At 39.6% G+C, this 21,332-nt stretch overlaps 1 protein-coding gene across 8 annotated transcripts in view; it reads left to right on the top strand.

Moving 5' to 3' along the window:
• LOC149690887 (discoidin domain-containing receptor 2-like) overlaps positions 1-21,332 on the top strand; it is a 185,600-nt gene that overhangs the window by 144,103 nt on the left and 20,165 nt on the right. For 7 of the 8 annotated variants that reach the window (XM_089870616.1, XM_089870613.1, XM_089870618.1 and 4 more), the window contains 2 exons: positions 11,739-11,847; positions 20,145-20,376. In XM_089870616.1, the coding sequence (XP_089726742.1) occupies positions 11,739-11,847; positions 20,145-20,376 (341 nt within the window). The remainder of the gene's footprint in view (positions 1-11,738; positions 11,848-20,144; positions 20,377-21,332) is intronic. The other variant, XM_089870615.1, reaches the window with a different exon arrangement.

Genomic DNA, 21,332 nt, shown 5'->3' with positions numbered 1-21,332 from the left:
GAACCGTTTCCGGTGTTGAAGATATCTTCTTGGTAGCTATCCACCCGCGCCCCTTATACTTTCCAGACTAGGCTAATGGCTTTTCAGATACGGGGACCCCAAGTTGCGCGCGAGAGAGGACCCATTATGAGGGGATGACCCAAAAATGAATCTGACTCACCTATCTATTAAATTTCTTGTTTGTTATTTTTACTCGTGGTACAGGTCAAATCCTCCAATTTCACATAACACGTCACGATAATTAATGAACGATGTGTAAATCATGTAAAATCGCCTAACATTAATTTCCCCCTATTACTTATAGGCCTACCTCTCGCTATTTTTAGAAAAACCATCCGTGAAAATCATTTTTTCGATGTTGGAATAACGATTTATCCTCTCAAGATCCTTACCTTTAGTTTGCACCACTATTTAAACTTAATTTAATATAGGGTAATGGCGTTAAAGATAGCTTTCCCCGTAGAAGCAACTCCAAGGTGAAATTGGTCGTGTTTCGCGAGGTATTTTTTGACATTAAGCCTAATGTACTTTTGAGTAATGAGACGGGAGAGTTTTTCTATTTATCTCGCGTTGACACGTTTCTAGGACCCCATAGCCGCCGCTTCTCTTTTTTTGTTCAGGTTGCACCTTGGCGTATAAAATAGTCATTAGCTAAAAACACAACAAGTAAAGCGCCTCGAGATAAGAGCAAGCTAGGTACCTCTCACTGTTTTTTCTCTCTCTTAGCCAAGTAACACTAACGATTTCGACACTGCATGAAGTTCTTTCCATACCACACCATTCTTTTGACCCAAGCTCAAGCGCGCGCGTCACGGTACGCTTTGTAGCGTAGATGAGATGGTTCCTAATCCATAAACGCGCCTGTAATTCTGGAAACTCCATCCCTAAATAACGTGGCGCGAGCTAAAGACTTAATAATCTCATCTACTACACGCGTCAGGATCTGTGCAATAAAAAAATATAGTATACATTGAGCGCAGTTGCACAGGTGAACTTTGTCAGAAGATCCAATGCACTGCAGTCTGTAGGGACTCGGATAATTTTTTTATTTCTCTCTCTCTCTCTCTCTCTCTCTCTCTCTCTCTCTCTCTCTCTCTCCTCTCTCTCTTTGGTTCCTGAAAACGCCAGGAAAAGGGAAGAGCCGATCAATTTCTGCTGCCCCTCTGATAGGCCTTTTCGTTCATAAAGGATGTTACCATAGATACCCTACCCTGAGAAAGGTTTACCTTTATGAAATATTAACCCAGTTCTTTTCTAACGTCGAAATAGTCCACCGCTTCTCGCGTACTCCATCTTTCACAACACGGAGCTATTACTTTTCCCGCAGTTTTTCAGTTGAAGTTTGCACCAGGGTTATAATCATATTTCATGGTGTTTCACGTCATGCGCTCGTGTTTCCCCTACGGTTCAGACATAAGTTGAAAAAGAGAAATGGGTTTTTAGGGGCGTCCATCCCGGGTTTTTGTGGATGAGCGAGGTATACCGTTATACGCGTTTTTGGCCTATTATTTTAAAGGACTAGGAATATTGATGGTTGCATCTCCCCTATTTTTCCCAGCGCGTTCGAGAGCAACTAGTTTTTTTTTGTGGGATTACGAATCCAGGTTTTATGGAAATCTCCCCGTCACAATGTAAGGGGTGCCCAGTGTTAGTGTGGTTTTTTACGATGGTCTTGTTGAATCTTTGGGAGCTTTATATGTATGGTCTACTATCAAAGTTTAATTTGACAACGTTTATATTCTATAATATTCGGGTCTTGAACTTATTTTCCATCCTCAACTATCCTTTCTTCACAAGTACAGTTTGTCTGGTAAGGCTTACCGTTAGCTAAACGTCGTAGCATGATATCTTTTTCCATCAGAGACGTATAGCCAAGGTATTGCAATTAGATTTTAATAACAGAGCAGCCACCATCAGCTTCACCGCACCGCGACTCCCACCTCCGATCAGTACCAGCCGTTGTTCGTAATATTCGCCTAAATACAACCAATAATAACCCTGATAGAACAAGTTCGCGTCATCCCGTAAACCTCAGCTTCGTCCTTATTGAATCGATTTAGTTAGACAGACAGGGGGCTCCATTTTTAATTTATTCACGTGCCACCGTTCTCGCGCCTCAGTCTTTTTAAAAGGATCAAGGCGACCCTTTTCCCGCGCGCGAAAAAACACGTGTCAATCTTACCTGAGAGTGATGTTAAGGCTTAGTGAAAGGCTTAGAATATTACGAGGGTTTTCTCGCGTAATTTTGACATTGGCTATAAGTAATTGAGGGATAAAATGGCTAGCTAGAAAATGATTCTTCAATGACTTAGAAATTTAATAATCGCCTTGTAATTTGTTTTTTTAATACGAAAGGCTTATGGTTTTTGCTGAAGGTGTATACGCGTTATTGCGTATTAATACCCGCAATTGAAAATTATTTGCTCTGAATCTTAATTTTCGTACGCAGGCGCGAGAATAACTATACCCGGAAATAGTTTCGGATACCTTAGGGGCAAAAAAAGCAACGATAGGTCAGGTACACCGACCGACCGACACACGAGGAAAATTACTTGTCTAACCAAGCTTGGTCCCGAAATGACTCGCTTTCTCTTGTTAATCTCTTTAGTTAATGCGTTTCTCGATGAGGCAGTCCGGCTTCTATTTCGTTGGCTTGATGGAAAAACGCGTTCCATCCGGAAATCGGTACCACCCTCTGCCAAATGTTTTCTTTTACTTAATACCTATGAATGGAAGAATTATTTTTCTCCCAGACTGACGTACCATTTCGATTGAACACGTGAGCCACTTTCTTCCTATAGCTTTAGTAGGCATGGTGGAACAGTTCTCGCCAAGGGCGCGACACGCGCAAACAGAAAAGGTCCAGGCGTTATTTCATCCCACTCGAAATTGATTAGGTAGAATTCTCGCGAGTATTTTTCCTTAAGTCCTACGTCTGTTTATTCCCCGAGGTGGCTAGCACGCGCTCCCCAAATTTGTTCACGTTTCCTAGTGTAATACTATGGAAGGCGGGAAATGGTCTAATTTCATCTACCTCCTTATGGCTTTGTTTTAATTCAACCGGTTTAGGCGAACAAATATACTCGGGACGCTCTCGCGCTCGGTCCCTCTCCAGACCTTTTATTGGAGGGTTTTTTGGGGTCCCTCGTGATGGGTAAATTCAACCCCAGCTTCCGCGGGGTCAAACACTTCCCTGGAAATACCCCCTGATTGTAACAACGGGCTTAGGAAACCCGGGTATGGTGGTAGTATCCAACCGCGTGGTGCGGAGGTGCTGGTGCAGAATCTTCTTCAAGGTGACCTTTATCAAGGTGATTGATGGGTGCTGGGTAAGAAAAACCACCTGAGTACGCTATATAACACGGATAGTGAACCCTATGTTGGTGATGCCCGTGGGAAAACAATATGGTGGTTGCTTTACCAACCAATACGATGGGACTTAATCTCCATCTGTGAATCATTGTCTGACGAATGCCCCGAAACTCCCCCCCCCCCTACGTTTCGACAAAAGGGGAAATTGAGTTTGCGAAGGGATTTTACCTGTTAAGCCTTGCCTAGAATTTTAATCAATTTTCCCTACAATGGGACTTATTTGCTATAACTCGGGGTTTAAAGATTTGACTGACATCTCACCCCCTTTTGCACTAGCCCGTGCACTGTATTATCTTGAAGCTGCAGAAATCTGACGAGTAAATTGTACCAACTCCGAATTAACATCTCCCATAGGGAAACCCAGCCTTTTTGCTAACTTAAACTCGGTATGATGTTCCTAGATATTGCGGTATTCATGCTGAATTTAAAATTAACTCATGCACGGCCGCGCATTTGAAGCGAGTTGATTGAACAACGACTCGGGCAGGCATTTGTCTATATCGTTGATCAGGAAGACTTAGGAGAAACATTAGAGAATAAACCTTTTCGGACTAAAGCTTTGATTAAAATTTCGAGAAACTGAATGTAGTGAAATTTAAGGCGATAATTTAGGTACATTATCGAGGCCCCTCTCTGTCTTCAATGACGATATAATTTTACACCGCCTAAAACGTTGATCGAGCTATTCTTTGTATTGGTCTGACCTTAATTGAACAATTGCTACGTCAGCCCCTATAGCGCGCGAAAAATAATATAACACGCGCAATATAAAAGGCGCCAATTACAGCACCCGCCCACGTGCATGCATGCGTTCTTTTAAAATATAATTTCCTTTTTGAAACTATTTGATTTCTTTCATTGTTAAAGCTGCTGGTAACGTATATCATACTTGATTTCAAGGAGAAAGGGTTAACTTTAAAGTTGTACCTGTTTTATTTATAGTATGCTATGGAAAACCGCGAACTGAAACTCTGGAAAGAGAGGGGGGGAAATAGGGGCAGAGTTTTATATTGATTTAACCCCTTGCCTGCCTGCCTTTCGCGTTTTTTTCGTTTTGCACGAAAAGTTTACACTCGGAGTCAATATTGAAGTTTTCTTTTCGGTGTACCAAGGTTTTTAGTCTTAAGTTTTTATTTCGGTTCGGAAAGACTTGGCGAAGCGGTTCTTTTTCTCTATGGGGGTTGTAACGGTTCGTTTGAGGTCATCGTTGCATCGTATTCGTTTTTGACTCGCGTCGGCTAACTCCTCGGCTGCTTCTGGCTGCTGGTTCCGGACCAAATACGTCGAGACTGCGGTCTTAGTCACGTTTTGACCCCTTTCGAGCTAGCTAGCTAGCTAGCCAAGGAAAAATCATTTCAAACGTATATTTCTTTTTACTTTTGCCGGGTTCTCAAATTCCTTCGTCTTAAGGGTTTTTAGTATGTGTTGTAGCGATAAAAATTTCGGATGAAATCCCCTTTTTTGGAAACTAGTTGAACGTACGTACGCCTGGGTGGTATGGCAGCGCCCTTAACCGCGGCAGGGAACCAAGGCCAATTGCGGTTCTTGTTGCCCGGCAATAGAAAGAGAGAGTGGCAGAAGGTGCGTGAACGCGTCTTCTCAAATAACCTTCTGGTCTAATCTTCTAGATGCTGTAGTAAAAATATCTCCACCACGGAGAGATTCGCTTGGTTTAATTTTGGAATATCCGGTCCTAGTGTGTGATAGTTTCCATCGTGTGAAATGCATATCCAGTTGTTAGTTCTCTCTCTCTCTCTCTCTCTCTCTCTCTCTCTCTCTCTCTCTCTCTCTCTCTCTCTCTCTCTCTCTCTCTCTCTCTCTCTCTCTCTCTCTCTCTCTCTCTCTAGTTACCAAAGACAACTTCGATTTAATTGCGCTTAAGTTTAAATTTTTTTGAAAGATTTTTAGTGTTTAGACGCGAGGTAACCAAAGATCCCTTCCTACCTTCCTTTTGGCATCCATGATTTTTATGAGAAGCTCAAGATCAATGGATGATATTTTAAAAGAGATGGAATAGAAAATGACGTATAGTTATTAAACCCGACCCGATTCATTTTTCCCTTTAAAAAGAGGAATTCCCCGATATGATGGAGTGCTTAAAAATGGGCTCGTTTTTGGTGGGAAACTTAATATAATGAATGATTTCTTATCTGGCGCGCCAATTTTTCAAATTGAAACGGGTAACTATACGAAACTATAGAAATCTAGGCAATTTTATTCCCCCGTTTTTGGTGCTATATCCAGGAAGTCATCTCGCATATAGAGAAAAACGCAATTTCGCTAAAATAGAAGCGCCGGAAAGAACTAAGCAGCTTAATTCTAACCAAAAAAAAAAAAAAAGAAAGAAAGGAGATGGGCTATAAAATGCATGGTGATGGCTATTTTAAGAAATAACCCTTTACTGTTAATCTGACCTCCTTCGCCCTAGTGTGGGGTTTAAACGGGCCTAAATCCCTTTCTCCAAAGGGTAATTTTTTTAATGTTAGGTTTTAATAGTTATTCTAATCTTTAACCGTAATGCGAGATTTTTCCTTCCCGACATCACAAGGTCATTATGGCACCAACGGGATGATTTGATTTGATGATTATTTTAAGATAATTTAGATTAGTTTTATGATTGTCGTCGTTTTGTTGATGTAAAGAGAAAATGGGTAACTTCTGAAATTTCAGGGTTAAAGCTCAATTTTCAACTGATCACGTGAAATTGCTCTAAATATTTAAAAGCACGTGAAGTTTCCACGATTAAAACCAAAAACTTTTAATTTTCGAAGCATGTGAAATTATAAAAATTGTTGTTGGGATTTTGTTACTGTTAGGAACGACAAATCGCGCATGTACTGTTGGCAAAAAGTCATAATGGCCTTCTGAAGACCTAACTAAACCAGTACCAAGTATATATGTATAGTACATCAAGAGGCAGTGAAGGTTAATTATCATCGCAATGTACTCTTAAACACCTTCCTCTGGTATGATAAAAAAAATTATATTTTTAACGTTACTAAAACTTTTTTTTTTAAAAAAAAATATTTTGGGGAGCAAGCTAAAAAAAATCATAAAATGCTCAGGTGATTTTACGTGGCGACAACTTTCAAGGTGTATAGCTTAGCTCGCGGGGGATCGAGCGGCAAAAAAATGATTCTAATGTCCTCGGCGATTAGCGCTAGCGCTTTGGGTAAACCCATCGTACAATTTTTTTTTTAAAAAAAACTTCTAACACCCCAAGTTTCTCTTCTAATGAACGTTTAAGACTCGAAGATAACAAGAAAGGATGTTACCTAAAGTTTGCCTAAGGTTTTTAACGCCTCTGAAAAAAATGGTCAACCAAGTCCCTGCATGGAACAAGCCACGAAGACATTTAAGAATGTGTAGAGTCCCGATATCGATGGAAATTTCAGTGAGGAGATTTGTGGTGAATTTTATTTTTTATACCTACTGATAAATGTAGGCGAGTCTTGCCAGGGCAGACTTGAAATATTCAGCAGTCTAGGGGTCGCGTACGTCTGCCTCGCAACCGAAGAATGTAAATCAATACAAAAGGGAACCAAATATATTCCGCGGCTTTTTTCAAGTCGATATCTGTTAGCATAAAAATGAATAACATGGATTTCTCAGACGTATATACAAGTTAGATCTATTCGCTCCTAAAATGCAAGTTGATTTCGCAAATCCACGCTCGTTGTTTGGGAGGGCTCACAATGGGACCTTAAAACAAAGTTTGGAGCGGCTCTAAGAAGTTAAGAACAGCTCAATTTTCACTTTCGGGAATATCTCTCCGGTTTTAACATTTCGCTCGACTAGGGGATTACGAAACAGGGTTCTAATTGCGCCATTTCAACTGGTAGTGGTGCGGGAAAGCATCGGGTGTGCGCCAGGAGCTATAGGTGGGCCGCGCTGTCTTTAATCCTTCATTTCCTTCCCTAGCAAAACCTCCACCACGTCCCCTTTTAGATTTGATAATGGGGACTAAAATAATCAATTTCCCGCCTAATATAGCGTGCGCGAGAACAAATTCACAACCGCACGTGAACCTTTTCCTTCAATTGCAAAAAGGCTTAGGGTTCGTTTATCAAATTGGAAACAACGTAGTTAAACGCCGGAAATTACGCTCGCGTTGACATTGAGTCGAGTTTAACTCGCATCGCGTATATTTCGATAGATATTAAAACCCTGTTTAGTTAAATATATGTAGCGCGTGTTAAAGCCGGGGCTATACTAGAAACATCACACGCGCTTTAACTTTGAACTGTATTGTATCGATTCGCGTTGATAACAAGGACACGACGGTAAACCTATCCTGTTCCAAATGGGTGGATATCCTTCCTTCCCCGGTATCTTCCAGTATCACCTGACCCTAGGATAAGGGATTGATAAAGGTCTAGAAGTCTTTTAGCGCGGTCTCGAGTGACTCTGTCAATAGGAAGAAAATCCACCGTCTCTTATAGCGATGCCGTGTTGCTTCACTCTTTGCCAGGATCGCTCAGGGTTGGGTTGGGATAGAATAGCACCTGGTGCGATTCCCAATGGGTGTGATTTGTGGATCTGTCTTTCCAGGAGGCTACTGTTCCCGGTAGCAGCTAGCTTGGGCGACCGCCCAACAGTGGAAGAGAGAGAGAGAGAGAGAGAGGGAGGGGGGCGTAGAAATGAGGCTGCTATAGCCCTGTCAAAACACTTTCGATTTTCTTTCTGTTTCTCTCTTCAACAAAACCCAAAACGATCGGTCAAAAAATATACGATAAGAATTTATTTCATTCTTCCCTGAAATTTTCTCTGTGGAATGTTTGCACCGATGTCTGGAGCACACATCCCCCAGGTGTGGTACTCGAGTTCCATATTCAGGCGCGAATTAAATTGATTACGCGTTTCGGGGGTCCATTTTCAGGGGGTGTTGAAAAAAGGAAAATGTACGCAACTTGTATATTTTCTATTTTGTTATTTTTCCCTTTTGTCTCTTACGCCCATATTGTCATTAAATAAAAGTTATTTAGAATTGGCGCACCAGTTATCTCGGTAGCTGTCAAGAAACGACTCTTGATTTGTGTAGCGATTCGACAGTTATTCTATATACTAGACAATAAATTCTGGAACAGTTTTTAATTCGCGTTAATGCCTACAAAGGGACAGAGATTATGTAAAGAAATTAGACCGTACTGGAAATAACAATTAACGGCCTTAAGTATTGTGGCCCAGTAAAATCCTTAATAATGGTTAAAACAATAAACAGCTATCGGTAATCAATAAAATGCCAATAAAAGGCACGACCGCAAATTATACCAGTCTTATTTCGTTAATGGTACGACGTTCCTGGTTTTAGGTAATAGGTAAAAACGAAATGACAATTCTTCCTTCGATATCGTTTTCTCTCGCTGATTTTCTTAATTGCGCCGGGGAAATGTAATTCCTTTTTCCAGCTATCAATCTTAATGCAGTTTCGTTGAATTCTCCCCCAACCTTGCCAACGAAGCAGCCCCCCAAAACAGTTCAATAATCGATATCGTTCCCGCATCAAGGGTATGTTCCTTAGACAGTAGACCTATTATCCAACCCCTACCGAGTCAAACTCCAATTGCAATAGACGTAAAGGTAGTTTCCGAGGCTTAGGTTGTACGATGTCCAAGAAGGTTCCGGTTGGACCTAATGCTCCCCCCAGCGTAATCAGAACTCTCTAGGACTCGTGTCCAGGGGTTTTTAGAGTCCAGTTTGACCACATGGTGCTACTGCATGCAGGGGGGTATCGATGGACATTTATTTGTCTCGGTGAGATGGTTTCTTACGATATACGAGTGTACGACGACTCTTTAAGAATTATATTCGTCTGGCGTACTGCATTCGCTCGCTCGGCTCTGCTCCGTCGGTGGGTGGTTTACGTTTGTAGACGAATGCCGCCAGCTGGGTTTAAAGACGTGATAGTTTTAGCAATTGTCTAGATTGCCCCGTCCCCCTGCCTTGACATCAAAAGCGGATATATACGTGATTTACGGAAGTTGTGGTTAGTAGTTATTATGATTAGAGCCATAAGTTTGTCGGATAAGTCCCCTTAAGTGTGACACTATCCAGTAGGACTTGCAAGTTAAGAATAGGAAGAAATTACATTGAAAGAACATATAGACAATAAAACTATAAAATACTTTATTACAATCAAGTCGGAAAATTGCTTAAAATATTCGGCAAAATGTTTAATCACTCCTTGTCAGTCTCCTCATCAGGATAATGTCTTTCGAGATGTCGTCTTAGCTGCGACATGTTTATCATGATCTTTTTACAACCGTGACACCTCATCTTTCTACTCAGAGTTTCTCTCGCGGTGGCTACCGTCAAGGGTTGAGACACGCTCTCGTTTTCCTCCAAGTCCATGATGACCTTGTCCAACGATCGGAAAAATTTGCCATGAAAAGCGTTGTAGTTCTCAATGTACCATAGATTTTTCGTTCTCATGTCCAGACTGATGATGTGCAACATTAATTTCGGCGCGATGGAATGAAAACCCAACATGAAGTCGCTTCTAGTTACTGTTCCCTCGGCTCTGGTCAAAGCCATCTTCAGTCCCTCTTCCATCATGGTTTCGAGTAGAGGAAGGTGTTCCTGTTTCAGTTCGCTAATGTCCGAGATATCCTCCTTGGGGATTGTTAAGTAATGAAACTTGGCCATGGGATACTTCAAAGTGTAGATGGATAGAGATTCGTCTTCTTTTAGTTTCGAATCAGTTTCGACCGCTAGTATGACCGAAACGATGTTCGTCCCGGTCGGCGTATTTTTATAACCTCGAGCCATGGCGTGGTACGGTCCTTTAATCTCCCCTTCTCTAGTTCCCGGCATTTCGTGTTCAATTTGTATTAAATTAATGATTTATTGAAGTTAGGGCAATACTATTTATATGATTTTTAAGGTAAACATTTTTTTAGACCAACAAAAAAGAAAAAAAAAACCATTGGATCAAAAAATATACTGACAAGATAAATGTGTTTAATTTATTTAAGTAGGAACTCGAAACTGTATCTCGTGCATGCTTTCTCGCGCGCCAAATGACACAGAATAAAAAAAAGGCGGGAAACTTTTTCCAACCGCTACCACGTGTTCCGGGTCACCGCGACATGTCATCAACTCCCCTACAACCTCACGCGACCTTTTTTCCCCCACCTTAGACCTTTCCTTAAGGACCGTCGTTCACCTCCCTTAGCCACGCGGGCGTGGGGCGATATCTTTCTTATACTAAAGCACTCCAATTCTCCGACGTATACCTAGGCCACGCTATGCCACGCTATGCCACGCCATCGTTAGTGAGATGAATTCTCAACGTCTTTGAGACCCTGCTTTGAACTATTCCCCAGAACGACACCATCGGGAGTCATTCCCGCTCTTTGCCTGACGTTTTTGGCGGGATATTCACTGTTTTTGCCCACGCATTTTGAAAACCGAAAGGGAAAGGTTAGCGTCTTACGGGGTTTGACCCCCGAAGTATACCTGAAATTCATCCTTGAAATGGACCACCTATTTCTTAGAGAAGTAAATCACTCGGTGTAGAATGTTTCTTGAACTGGAGAGCAAATACATTCACTTGTTCAACTTTTCAAGTCTATTAATAATATTTTACTTCAACTGACGAACTGCGTACTTAATCTTTAGGTGTCTTTTAACACCTTGCATATACCTACAACTTGGCGGTGTTAAAGATCTATTCAAATACGCGACTGTTTACTAACCAAGACTGTCGCGAGTGGTCCAACTCTGAACCCACATATAAAGAAAAGCCATTTGCTTAAGTAAAGAAGAAATATGTTTATAGCTTTCGTTCCACCAAATATAGGAATCTCGGTGAGATGACATCGCTATAGCTCGTTTTCCGAAATAGTTGAAAACATTTTGGACTTTTTTCTCTCTATCTCTCTCAGTGTCCCTCATGCATAGCGACTTGAGATTTTTATGATTTTCTGTATATTTTTTTTTCTCTTGGTCCTAACGGCTATGGGTCACCTCACCTCTAGTGTCGACTTGGTGTATACCAAACATAGCAGTTGGGGTCCGTATTTTATACTTGGTAGCAAATGTCTTTGGATTTTCTTCCAGCATCCCAAAATCTCCGCGAGTGTAAAAAATGAACAGGATTTTTCTTTTCCTTGCGCCCAACGAAAATTGATATTTATTGCCCTTAAGAATTCTTTGAGACTTTCCAGGGTTGCTTTTTTTGTTTTTGAGAGTTTTTGGGGTTTCTTTTTGGTTTAGTTTGTCAAGGAAAATCTGTACGAGTCATTGAATTTAATTTTATCGGGTTAATAATATTAACAACCAGAGGTATCGACTTATATCAATCAATTGTTTTAATAATATCGTAGTAATATCGTTATTTAATTCATTTTTAATTTTGTCTTTAGCAGCCGATTGTGGTAAAGCGTTAGGCATGCAATCGGGAGCCATTCCGGACGAAGCCATATCAGCTAGTTCTTCGTATAATTTAGCTAGTGTTGGACCTCAAAATGGAAGGTAAGTCTACAAAAACCATTTTTGACTATTTTGCTCTAGAAAATGTAGATTCCTACGCTATAAATATTTCCCCTCACAATCTTGGTTGGACCACGCAATTGCATCCCCCCCCCCAAATTTGGAATTCTTCTAGTCGAAGGAGCATTTAGTTAGCCAAAGGGATATGAAAATAAGGGGGTACATGTAGAAGCTAGTTAAGAAAAGATGACAAGGCCTTGGGAGCGGTTGTACGCTTCGAGAGATAAAAAAATAACTGATTAAGAGAACGCCTGTGTCCTTTTTTTGACGCTCTGAATGCAAAATTCCGAACAGAAATTCCGAATTCGACCCTATACTATTGCCAGGGAATATTTTTTTTTCCTTCTTTCGTTCCTTTTCCCCCAATTTCCTCGGGGCTAAGAAACATTTCTGGGGAGATTTTTCTGTATGGAAATAGAAAAAAAAATGTGGGCTTCACTTCGATTTTGGAGATGAGGGGATCCCTTCTCCTTCCGCCCTATCGAAATTCGATGGAGAAAATTCACCGGATTGGGCCACTGAGATTGTAAGCTTATTTTGGGCTAGCCATTCAATTCCGAATTCATTTTAAACGCCCAAGAATATTTTACTATTTATTTATTTTGGTAATAACTCGCAAAGTTACTGCCGAAATACTTTCAAATTTGGAATGGAGGTGCGTTACACTTTACGTTATAAGTGTTCAAATTTTGGTGAGAATCGGTGCAAATCTTGGTGTGATTTTATGTCAAATTGCAATTGACCTCGTTGTGAATTTTCCTACTTTGCGGATAACGTACAAAATTCAGGAGAGAATGGAGTAAATTCACGGGGGAAGTTGTCATTTAAGAAAACCCATCCCTATTCTTCTCCAGTTCGATTTTTTTGGGAGGATTCTGCGGTTCCAATTGAAATTAAAGTTAAAAAATCAGAGAAAAAGAGTTGAAAGAAAAATATTTTTTATTTTGGGTTTTTCTTGAATTGAAAACGAAGTTCACTTATTCTAGTAAATATTCCATAATTTAGGTTTCCATCATTTATCGTGTTTTTCTGACTCCCTAATTAAATAATCCCGTAAAGAGAAGTGGGCGTGGAGAGGTCGGTCAAAGTTCATAAACTTTAAACTTCATAGAAAGCTAGCTAGCTCCTATTGATTGTGAAATAATTTATAAAGAGCCTCATATCTATTTCAAAAATAATCAAGGCCAAACAAGTACGGGGTTAAGAAACTCTTCATTCTTAATATAACTTAAGACTTTTAAGTAACATTAAACCCGGGGTAGCTTATAGAAAGAGAGAGAGAGAGAGAGAGAGAGAGAGAAAGAAAGAAAAAAAAGTAACCCTTCAAAATTATCTTCATTGGCAATATATGAAAGAATCCAACCCATAGTGAAAGGCAGTCATTTTATTTTATCTTCTTTGAAAGAAATCGCTTTGATCCGTTGTCGACGCTAAGCCTAAACCCCCTGTATTAAGTAATTTGAAAGAGCCGTCTCTGATTAGAGAGTTACGAGACTAAAAAGAGGGCTGGAGTGAAACGTCATTCAAGAATCAAAAATCATCCTATTTACCAAATTATCTCAACCAAGTTTTGATTGGGAGGCCCCCACTTGCCCCTTATGTGCACCTTCACAGTTTCAAAATGAACGTAGGATTGAGTAAGCCGTGTTCTTTAATGATAGACAGACAGACAGACGTTTCGCGATCAGAGGGATTATCTGAAAAGTATCTCTTTATTTGTACGCGTCTTGACGTACGCGTTCAATTGAAACGTCTAGAGTTATTCTATAAAAACAATATATTTTACTTTAACCTACGACCTTTTGAAGCCAATATCGACTGCACTGTAATTGAGCTAAGCCTCGGTTGCTCTTTTTTATTTAAATTACTTTCAAAATGCGAAATTTTATTCATTCTACCACCGACTAAATTCGGGTCCTATCATACCACCTTACACCTTGCACCAATCTAACTTTACATTGAAGCTGAACTCAAAAACCTAATCCGGTTATTGGTTGATATCAAAGTCAGGTAATATCGGTCATGAAATAGGGCGACAGTAAGAATAAGAATAAAGCCACCACCTCTTTCGATCTTATTCCCAACTTGCCATTTAGGAAATTTCCAAAACCCAAATCAAACATAGAACGACGAAACCAAACTGAACATCCAAGGCGATTATTGATAAGGTTTGGGAGAAAGACTGAAGGAGGAGCTGCTGGATACATGCATTTTATTCTTTGTGTCCTGTACTTCTTTTTTTATCGCAGTTATAGGGTAAGGTGGTTGGGTGGATGGGTGAGGGGCTTCTCTACCGTGCATTTCAAGATACCAAGGCTTAATCTAACGATTGCAGTCAGGTTTCTTCCCCGCCTAGCCTAAGTAGGGGCCTTAAGATAGTTTTTTTTTTACTTGCCGGGACAACCTCTCTTTTTTCGATTGGTAACCCTCCGCCGTTTTCTCAACCCTCAAATCTTCTGCATCTAATTTAGAATCAATAACAATGTGTACGAGAAGTTGGTAACTTGGAAGTTCTACTATATAGTTTACTTATGATGGTAGAGTACATTTTGTATTATTTTTTTACTGGGGTATTTACTTCATATTATGGGTTTCTTCGGTGGCAACGTTTTATTTTACTATTTTTTTGTTAGCATTGAGGGGTTGAAATGACGGTTACTAGGATACCGACGTCATGTTGAATATCATATCATAACAATTGTCCAGTTTACTAGAAAAATCACGTATCTTTCCGTAACTTATATTAACATTTTACCATGTTTTTGCTATGAAGTAAATAACCAACTAGATTTACAAGTAACTCTATTTCGGAGTCCCCCCAAACAATAAGAAAATATGATTAAACCACGCCCCATTTCTGCGTTATTTTCTAGAAAATAAGTCCTAGATTACAACAAGATAGATAAATTTTTAATGGGTATATTTTTGTTCCTCCCAAGATTATGGTCAAGAAAAGTAAAATTAATCGGTACCTTTGTATTTATGGCAAACTCGGGGTGGAGTTCGAATAATTTTGCCCCAGCAGGTATGTTTCCCATGAAAATATTTCGAGATATCGCTATACTTGAAATAGGAACCGCTTTTTCAAATTTTTTTTGGGGTTACGTTAAATTTTAAAGTTACAATCTACCTTTTAATGGTAAAGCGTACTTTTATATTATGGTTTTGCCAAGACATTTTACCGATAAAATTCCTATTTAAATGCATGAAACGTTTTTTTTTTTAAATTTCCCCTTTTTTATTTTCTTGAAATGACAGTGGTAGATTTCTCCTTTCTTTAGTCTCTTCTGTAAAAGATACAAACGTTTCTCCGAATTTTTCTTTTCCTCTGTCAAAATGGAAGAAAATGTTTTAATAGGTTTTTCAGTTAAAACTTGAGATAGACGCTTTATTTTTGCCCAGCGAGAGAGAGAGAGTGATTGTACTTTCAAAAGTGTTGGTTTTAGAAATAAGCACCAGAAATAATAGCTTAGGGAAAAGACAACGGTTTATTTTATTTATCCTGATTTTGGAATCACTTTGGGAGCTTTAAACGCAATATCCCAAGGCCTGGGTACAAAAAATAAGCATTTTCTAAATCCAATATCTCGCTCAACAACTGCCTTATGTATAAACTGGCCGCTAAAAATTTTAACATCTGTCAGAGCACTTTTGAAAGATATCTATACGGGCCTCTTGTTATGGAATAATAAAAAAAATTGGCCCGATCTTTTGTAATCGACCAGGCAGCTTTACTCTATATATAGTTTGCTTATGAAAGTAATGGAACCTCTTATATCTCACCCCCGAAAGTAGATTAAACCGAAGCATCCTTCCATTAACGAGAGGAAGTAAAATTACAATTGGTATTAGAACGATGTTATAAGTACTTCGGTTTTAATTTACTTTTGTAATATTTTCTAAATCGCTTTCGGCCTGGAATACTCTATAGCGGCATGTACTCGTTATAAATTAGCTCTGATGCTCTAGAGTTTATTCCACACTCGGGACGTACTCTGGAGTGGTTCTAGAGTAGGATCAGAGTAACGGGATAGAAATCCGTTGTAGCTAAGGTTTTTACGATGCTTATAAAACGGTTCCCGCACGCTGCTGCTAGTAACCCTGGTTTGGTATACTCGCGGAGCATCTTCTTCAAGTTTCATTGTCGATCGCTACGAGTAGAAAATCTCTTAAGCTCTTCAAGTTTTTTTATATACCCATGACGTCAGTGATTGTATAAATGCATTGCCAAGATGAGTGCATGCAGACTCCGCGTCGATTTATATAGTTACGTTCAGGGAGTAAAAATGGAGGACAAATAAGTTGTACCGGTTACATTTTGACAGGGAAACATTTGAAATTTGAAAATATTTCGGCTGTCAGGAAATTTTGAAATTTTTCATAAAAGCATACGAATTATTTGGAAATATTTTCTCAGTAATTTTGTAATTGTAACTAAACTCGGCAATGTTTTCTTTTACTGACAGACAATTTTAGGCTTAGCTATAAACCACCGAGGCGTAATCTTTCAGCAAAAGCACCTCTTTCTTAGCTCAGAATCAGTTTTCTAAGGAGGGTTGAGAAGGGGTATGAAATTTTATCTTATATATATAAAAAGAAAAAAAAATGGTAGCTCTTGAAGATGAGGCATACGTGCACGAGGAACTCGCTGGCCTTAAAAGAACTAGCTCAGCTCCCAAATCCTTTCCTTCAATTTTTTTTTATCTATCAAGTACTCTTGGAAAAATTCTTCATTGTTTAGATTTCGGTTTTAAGCCAGTCGGATTTTCCGTCGGAGATAATTTTTTTTATTTAAAGTTTAGTCAAGGATAAGGGGCTTAAATATCGTGATCCGGTTGAACTGAACTGAATTATTTTGAACTACCTATTGCAAAACAAAAGTATCCATCACTGTTTTTCCAAAGCAGCTACATCTGTTGAAGAGAGTTAAGTTTGGAGAAAAAAATTCCAATTCAAACCAAGGAACTCAAAGACTATATCAATGTTTGTTATTTATACGGACTAAAAGCAACTCTTCTATTTATGACAAGCTCCTGAAATATGGTTGGTTTTTACTTCACGAAAACATTTCTCAATGAGTTTAGGGGAGATTTTTTTTTTTTTTGAAATAAAGTCGATAATAGTTAAGCCTCGGCGTCTCTGGAGGAAAACACACGTCTTATTTTAACCTCGGAAATAAAATAGGGTTCTTTTTCCCTTCCTATATAGTGTGAGCGCCGGGAAAAGACATATTTTACTCCTAAGAGAGAGAGACGTGGTAAGGAAGGAGAGAGAGGGCGAACTAGGGAGTCAGCCACCTATCTTGGGTGGAAAAAGCGTATGTCCCCGCAAGTCCCCTGTCAAATTTAGTTTCAAGCACCTTATACGCCAAGGACCCCTTCCTATGATGAATTATATCAGCTAGCTACATCCCATATACACCCTCCTAAAACTTTAAGTAATATAACAACTGTAAGTGCGTTCGTCTCAACGTTAAGTTTGGTTGAGTATGATATTCGCCAACCAACTTATAAATTTTCCCCCCAAGCTACCACTGGTGAGGAAGAACCAATAGCTTTATGGTAAAAATGGGATGGAGTCATACGTATGGTTGTAATGTTCCTCGCACATCTATACTCTGACCAATACCATACCACTGGTACAACACCCTAACAACCTAATACTACACCCTGCAGTACAACGTAATTTTTTCCATCGACCTACACCTCAAAACCCTTATATATTTCACCTTGAAACTCTACTAGAGGTTAAGCGAAGGACCCCACTGGTGTACTGGTTTCTATTTTTAAATAGAGTCGGGTTTGACCTTACTGGTCCAAGAATACAGTGGGTTTTTTCAGTTAACTCGTATATATTTTTATCAAGGGATTTTTTCTTCCCGCCGCCACAAACATCAATGAGGGGAAAATATTTTTCAACGAGCCTCGTTTTTTGTTGACATCTTTGGGATTGGTAACCTCCGGTATCTGTCATAGGTGGAGGTGGTGTCACGTGACATTCAACAACTCCCTCCCCCGTCTTCCCATCTCTTTTAATGCAATAGATTTAAAACTAGGGGTTTAGCTTGGATGTCTTTTAGATGGATTTTACGACAGAGAAAGCCTTTCTTTATATACACCGTATACTCAAAAATGTTTGAAATGCCGCTTTTTTTTCCTTGAGTTTTTCCAAAAGTTTCCTTAGCCTGTAACGTCCCTTGGCTTAACGCCACCCTGACATGACGTAAATTTCCCGTGCCACGCGTCACCGTCAAAGGAAAAACTTATTCTGTTTGCCTGTAAATATTTTAAGATATCTAGAACGTTTTCTTATTTTTAAAAATGTATATGTATGAATTATTTTCCTTAAATTTTACCATGAAAAATCCTCTATACTACGAGAAACATGTCTTTTCTAATATTTTATAACCTTCAATCTTAATTCATGTTAGAATTGCATTGATTCATTCCACGTGAGATTTATTTTACGATTCATGCACGTGAATTTATAAAATAACTTCTTAAAGAAAGTTTTCTCTCTGAGTATAACACGTGACGTTTATATTTATTAGTAGGAATTACTTACGAGGTCAAAGGTTAGGATAGATACTATAATCCCCCAAATATATCTCTCCAAAAACTTTTAAAAACTATTAATTTCCGGTGAGTTTTATTTTCGTGTTGGAAAAACTTTTTGTTGGGTGCAGGAGAAAAATAATATAAAAATATATAACCACTCTCGTTTCGGCTCATTGGTGTCTTGGGCCCCCAAAAAGGAAAAGAAAAAAAAATTGAGAGAGTACAGTACCAGTACGGGGCATTTCCTCGCTTCACCAACGACGCGGATGAACCCCGTAGAGAATATATCCCTGCCAAGGCTTAAAAAAAGGCATACTTTAATTGTTTCAAGCTCCTCTATATAGGAAACAAGGAACGCATCGATCTTTTTTTCAAAAGGATAGCAACTTGCCTGGCAACCCCCAGATTTCTGTAGCTATTCCCCCAAAAGACCAATCCATATCTTGGAGTCGTTTACTCACTTCAGGCTACTGTAGACTGTCTTTCTTGATTGCCGTCTGCCAGGATTTATCCTTCAAAACTGCAGCTACAAAGTTTAAATGATCGACGTCAGGGTAGATTTAAATTTTCATGATAAAGTTTAATACGTAGGAAGTTGATCTAGTTGAAGTATAGCCAGATTTGAGCCATGGTAACGCGTCAAGTAACGTGATAAAACTCTAACAAAAATAGACATTTATTACAAAGTAATTTACTAGAAGAGCTGATTAAAAATTATTCTAATATTGAAATATGGAAATTGAAAGCAGTTAATAAAACTTCAAAGAAATGTTTAGATTAAATTCGTTTCTTCTTTGAGATTCAATCATAATATTTATTTTATTTCAAAATTATCTCTTTGATTTTGAAAGTACTTAGAGCAGACGCGAGTACAAGCTCTTCGGGGGTGTAGAATATTTCCAAGAACGTATGGGCTATCACTACCCTGACCATCATCTCCCGTTTCAAAACGTAACTTTACTATCAAGTTAAGGTGTTTCTTTAGCTCGCTGTTGAGGCCGTAAATATGTTCGCGCACGAGGGAGGGCAACGTCAGTTTATTAAAGTCCTGTCGGTAGCGATATTTCTCTCAAGAAGTTACTCGCCTTCCTTCCCTGGCTGGCGTTTCCGCGGGACATGTTAATCTCGTCTTCGAAACGGGCCAGATGAAACGGAACCCAAGATAGATCTCTCCCACGAGACTCTTACCTTCCCATTTTATACTCAAACCCCTCTCCCTCTTTTCAAACCCTATACATATCCCCATGTAAACCCACCCATCCACTTTCTCGCAAACTCACCCTGTCCATCCATATATTTCGCGTCAAGCTTTCTTGTCTCTATTGTCAAGCTTAGAACATGATGCCCGAAGTTGATTACACGATGTAATTCGTTGGTAATACTTACTTAATTGTCTCGAGGAATTAGGGAAGATGTCATAAAGAGTTTTGTCTTGTAGTGTTTATCGGGTAACGTCAGTTTATGGACTTCTAATGAGAAATATATTGTAAGGGGAGTTATTTTAACATGGTACCACCATGAGTCGGTAATTATTCATCCCCTTGTATCGCTAAAAGGGGTAATTGAACTCTCTAGCCACTAGGGGGAACTATAGGAGCTTGGACCATTTTCTTGTTACTTAGGTTACCACCGTATCTTGTTGGGAAGGGACTGATCCAATTTTGCTTTTTAAGCCGATTTTTCTAAAGATTTCCTTCTTTTTCTTTCAATTTACTCGTTCAGGTTGGAGAAGGAGATCAACGGAGGTGCCTGGTGTCCGGAGTCGCTAATTGGACAAGACTCTCACGAGTATTTAGAAATTAACTTGGAGGAATTGCACGTCATCAAAGAAGTGGCGACGCAAGGCCGCTTCGGGAATGGTCAAGGGCAGGAATTCGTCGAGGAATACGTCGTCGAGTATTGGAGACCAGGAGCGACGGATTGGATGGTTTTTCATAATCGATTGGGACAGAAAGTAAGTACCAGTTTTGTAATTACCCTTTAAATAGGCCAATTTGGTCCTAAGACTTAAATTAGATCTTTCCGGCGGAGCGCGTGTCTTTGTCAAAGACAGCGCAGACACTATAACAAACTTTGCACGAGTTTCGCCCGGGGAGATGCTGCATGGGACACGCAATTGCGATTTGCTATACGCTTAATTCTGGGGGAAAAACAGCGCCCAAAACAAAAAACACGTTGAAGACAGACAAAGTTGCATCCCAGAGAAAAAGAGAGAAGGATGCTCTGAACGAAAATAAATGGAGTCTCGGTATATAAGACAAAGAAAAAGGCGTTGAACGTCTAGTTTCTCTCGTTTGCCGCTTCATTTCTCTAGCGCGGCCGCGCGCGGGGCCATCACTCTACTTATGTCCCTCCTTTATCTTCCTCTTTTTATCCTTTTTCTTTGGGTTTTGGCGCGAAACAGACTTTGGCAAACCTCCTCGCCCGCGTATCCTCGTTGACAAATGAAACGCCAAAAAATCTGACGCAAATCGCGGCTGTATACTCTACGTATGTTGTTTGACCAACAAGAAGAACCGCGTCGAAAGTACGCACGCCACGAGCGTTTTCCCGCCAAAACACCGCCAGTCCATCCTTTCTCGCTCGCGCATTTTTCTGATAAAACGCGCCAAAATAGAAATAAAAGTATAGACGGGCTGTAGAGAAAAATGACAGAAACCAGACGATGGTTATGTATCGCGATGGCGAAGGATAACCAACAAGAAACGAAAGATGCATCATCCCCTTCTGAAGTAACAGGCCATAACCATGAATTCAAATATTTTGGAAAACAATAAATTCAAAGAGAACTGCAGTAACGTCTTAGTATATGGCGTCAGAGCAGACGACGCATTTCGCTAAAAAAATAATTATCCAATCAGCAATCAACCCATTTTTGTTTAGGCTTAACTTCCCGAATATTTTAAAACA

This window comes from Phalangium opilio, unplaced genomic scaffold, assembly GCF_054372755.1.
Source record: "Phalangium opilio isolate 3A_F unplaced genomic scaffold, DU_Popi_V2 ptg000031l_1, whole genome shotgun sequence".
NCBI classification, from domain to species: domain Eukaryota; kingdom Metazoa; phylum Arthropoda; class Arachnida; order Opiliones; family Phalangiidae; genus Phalangium; species Phalangium opilio.
Note: the sequence above shows the minus strand (reverse complement) of the source record. Positions and strands in the feature narration are given on the sequence as shown.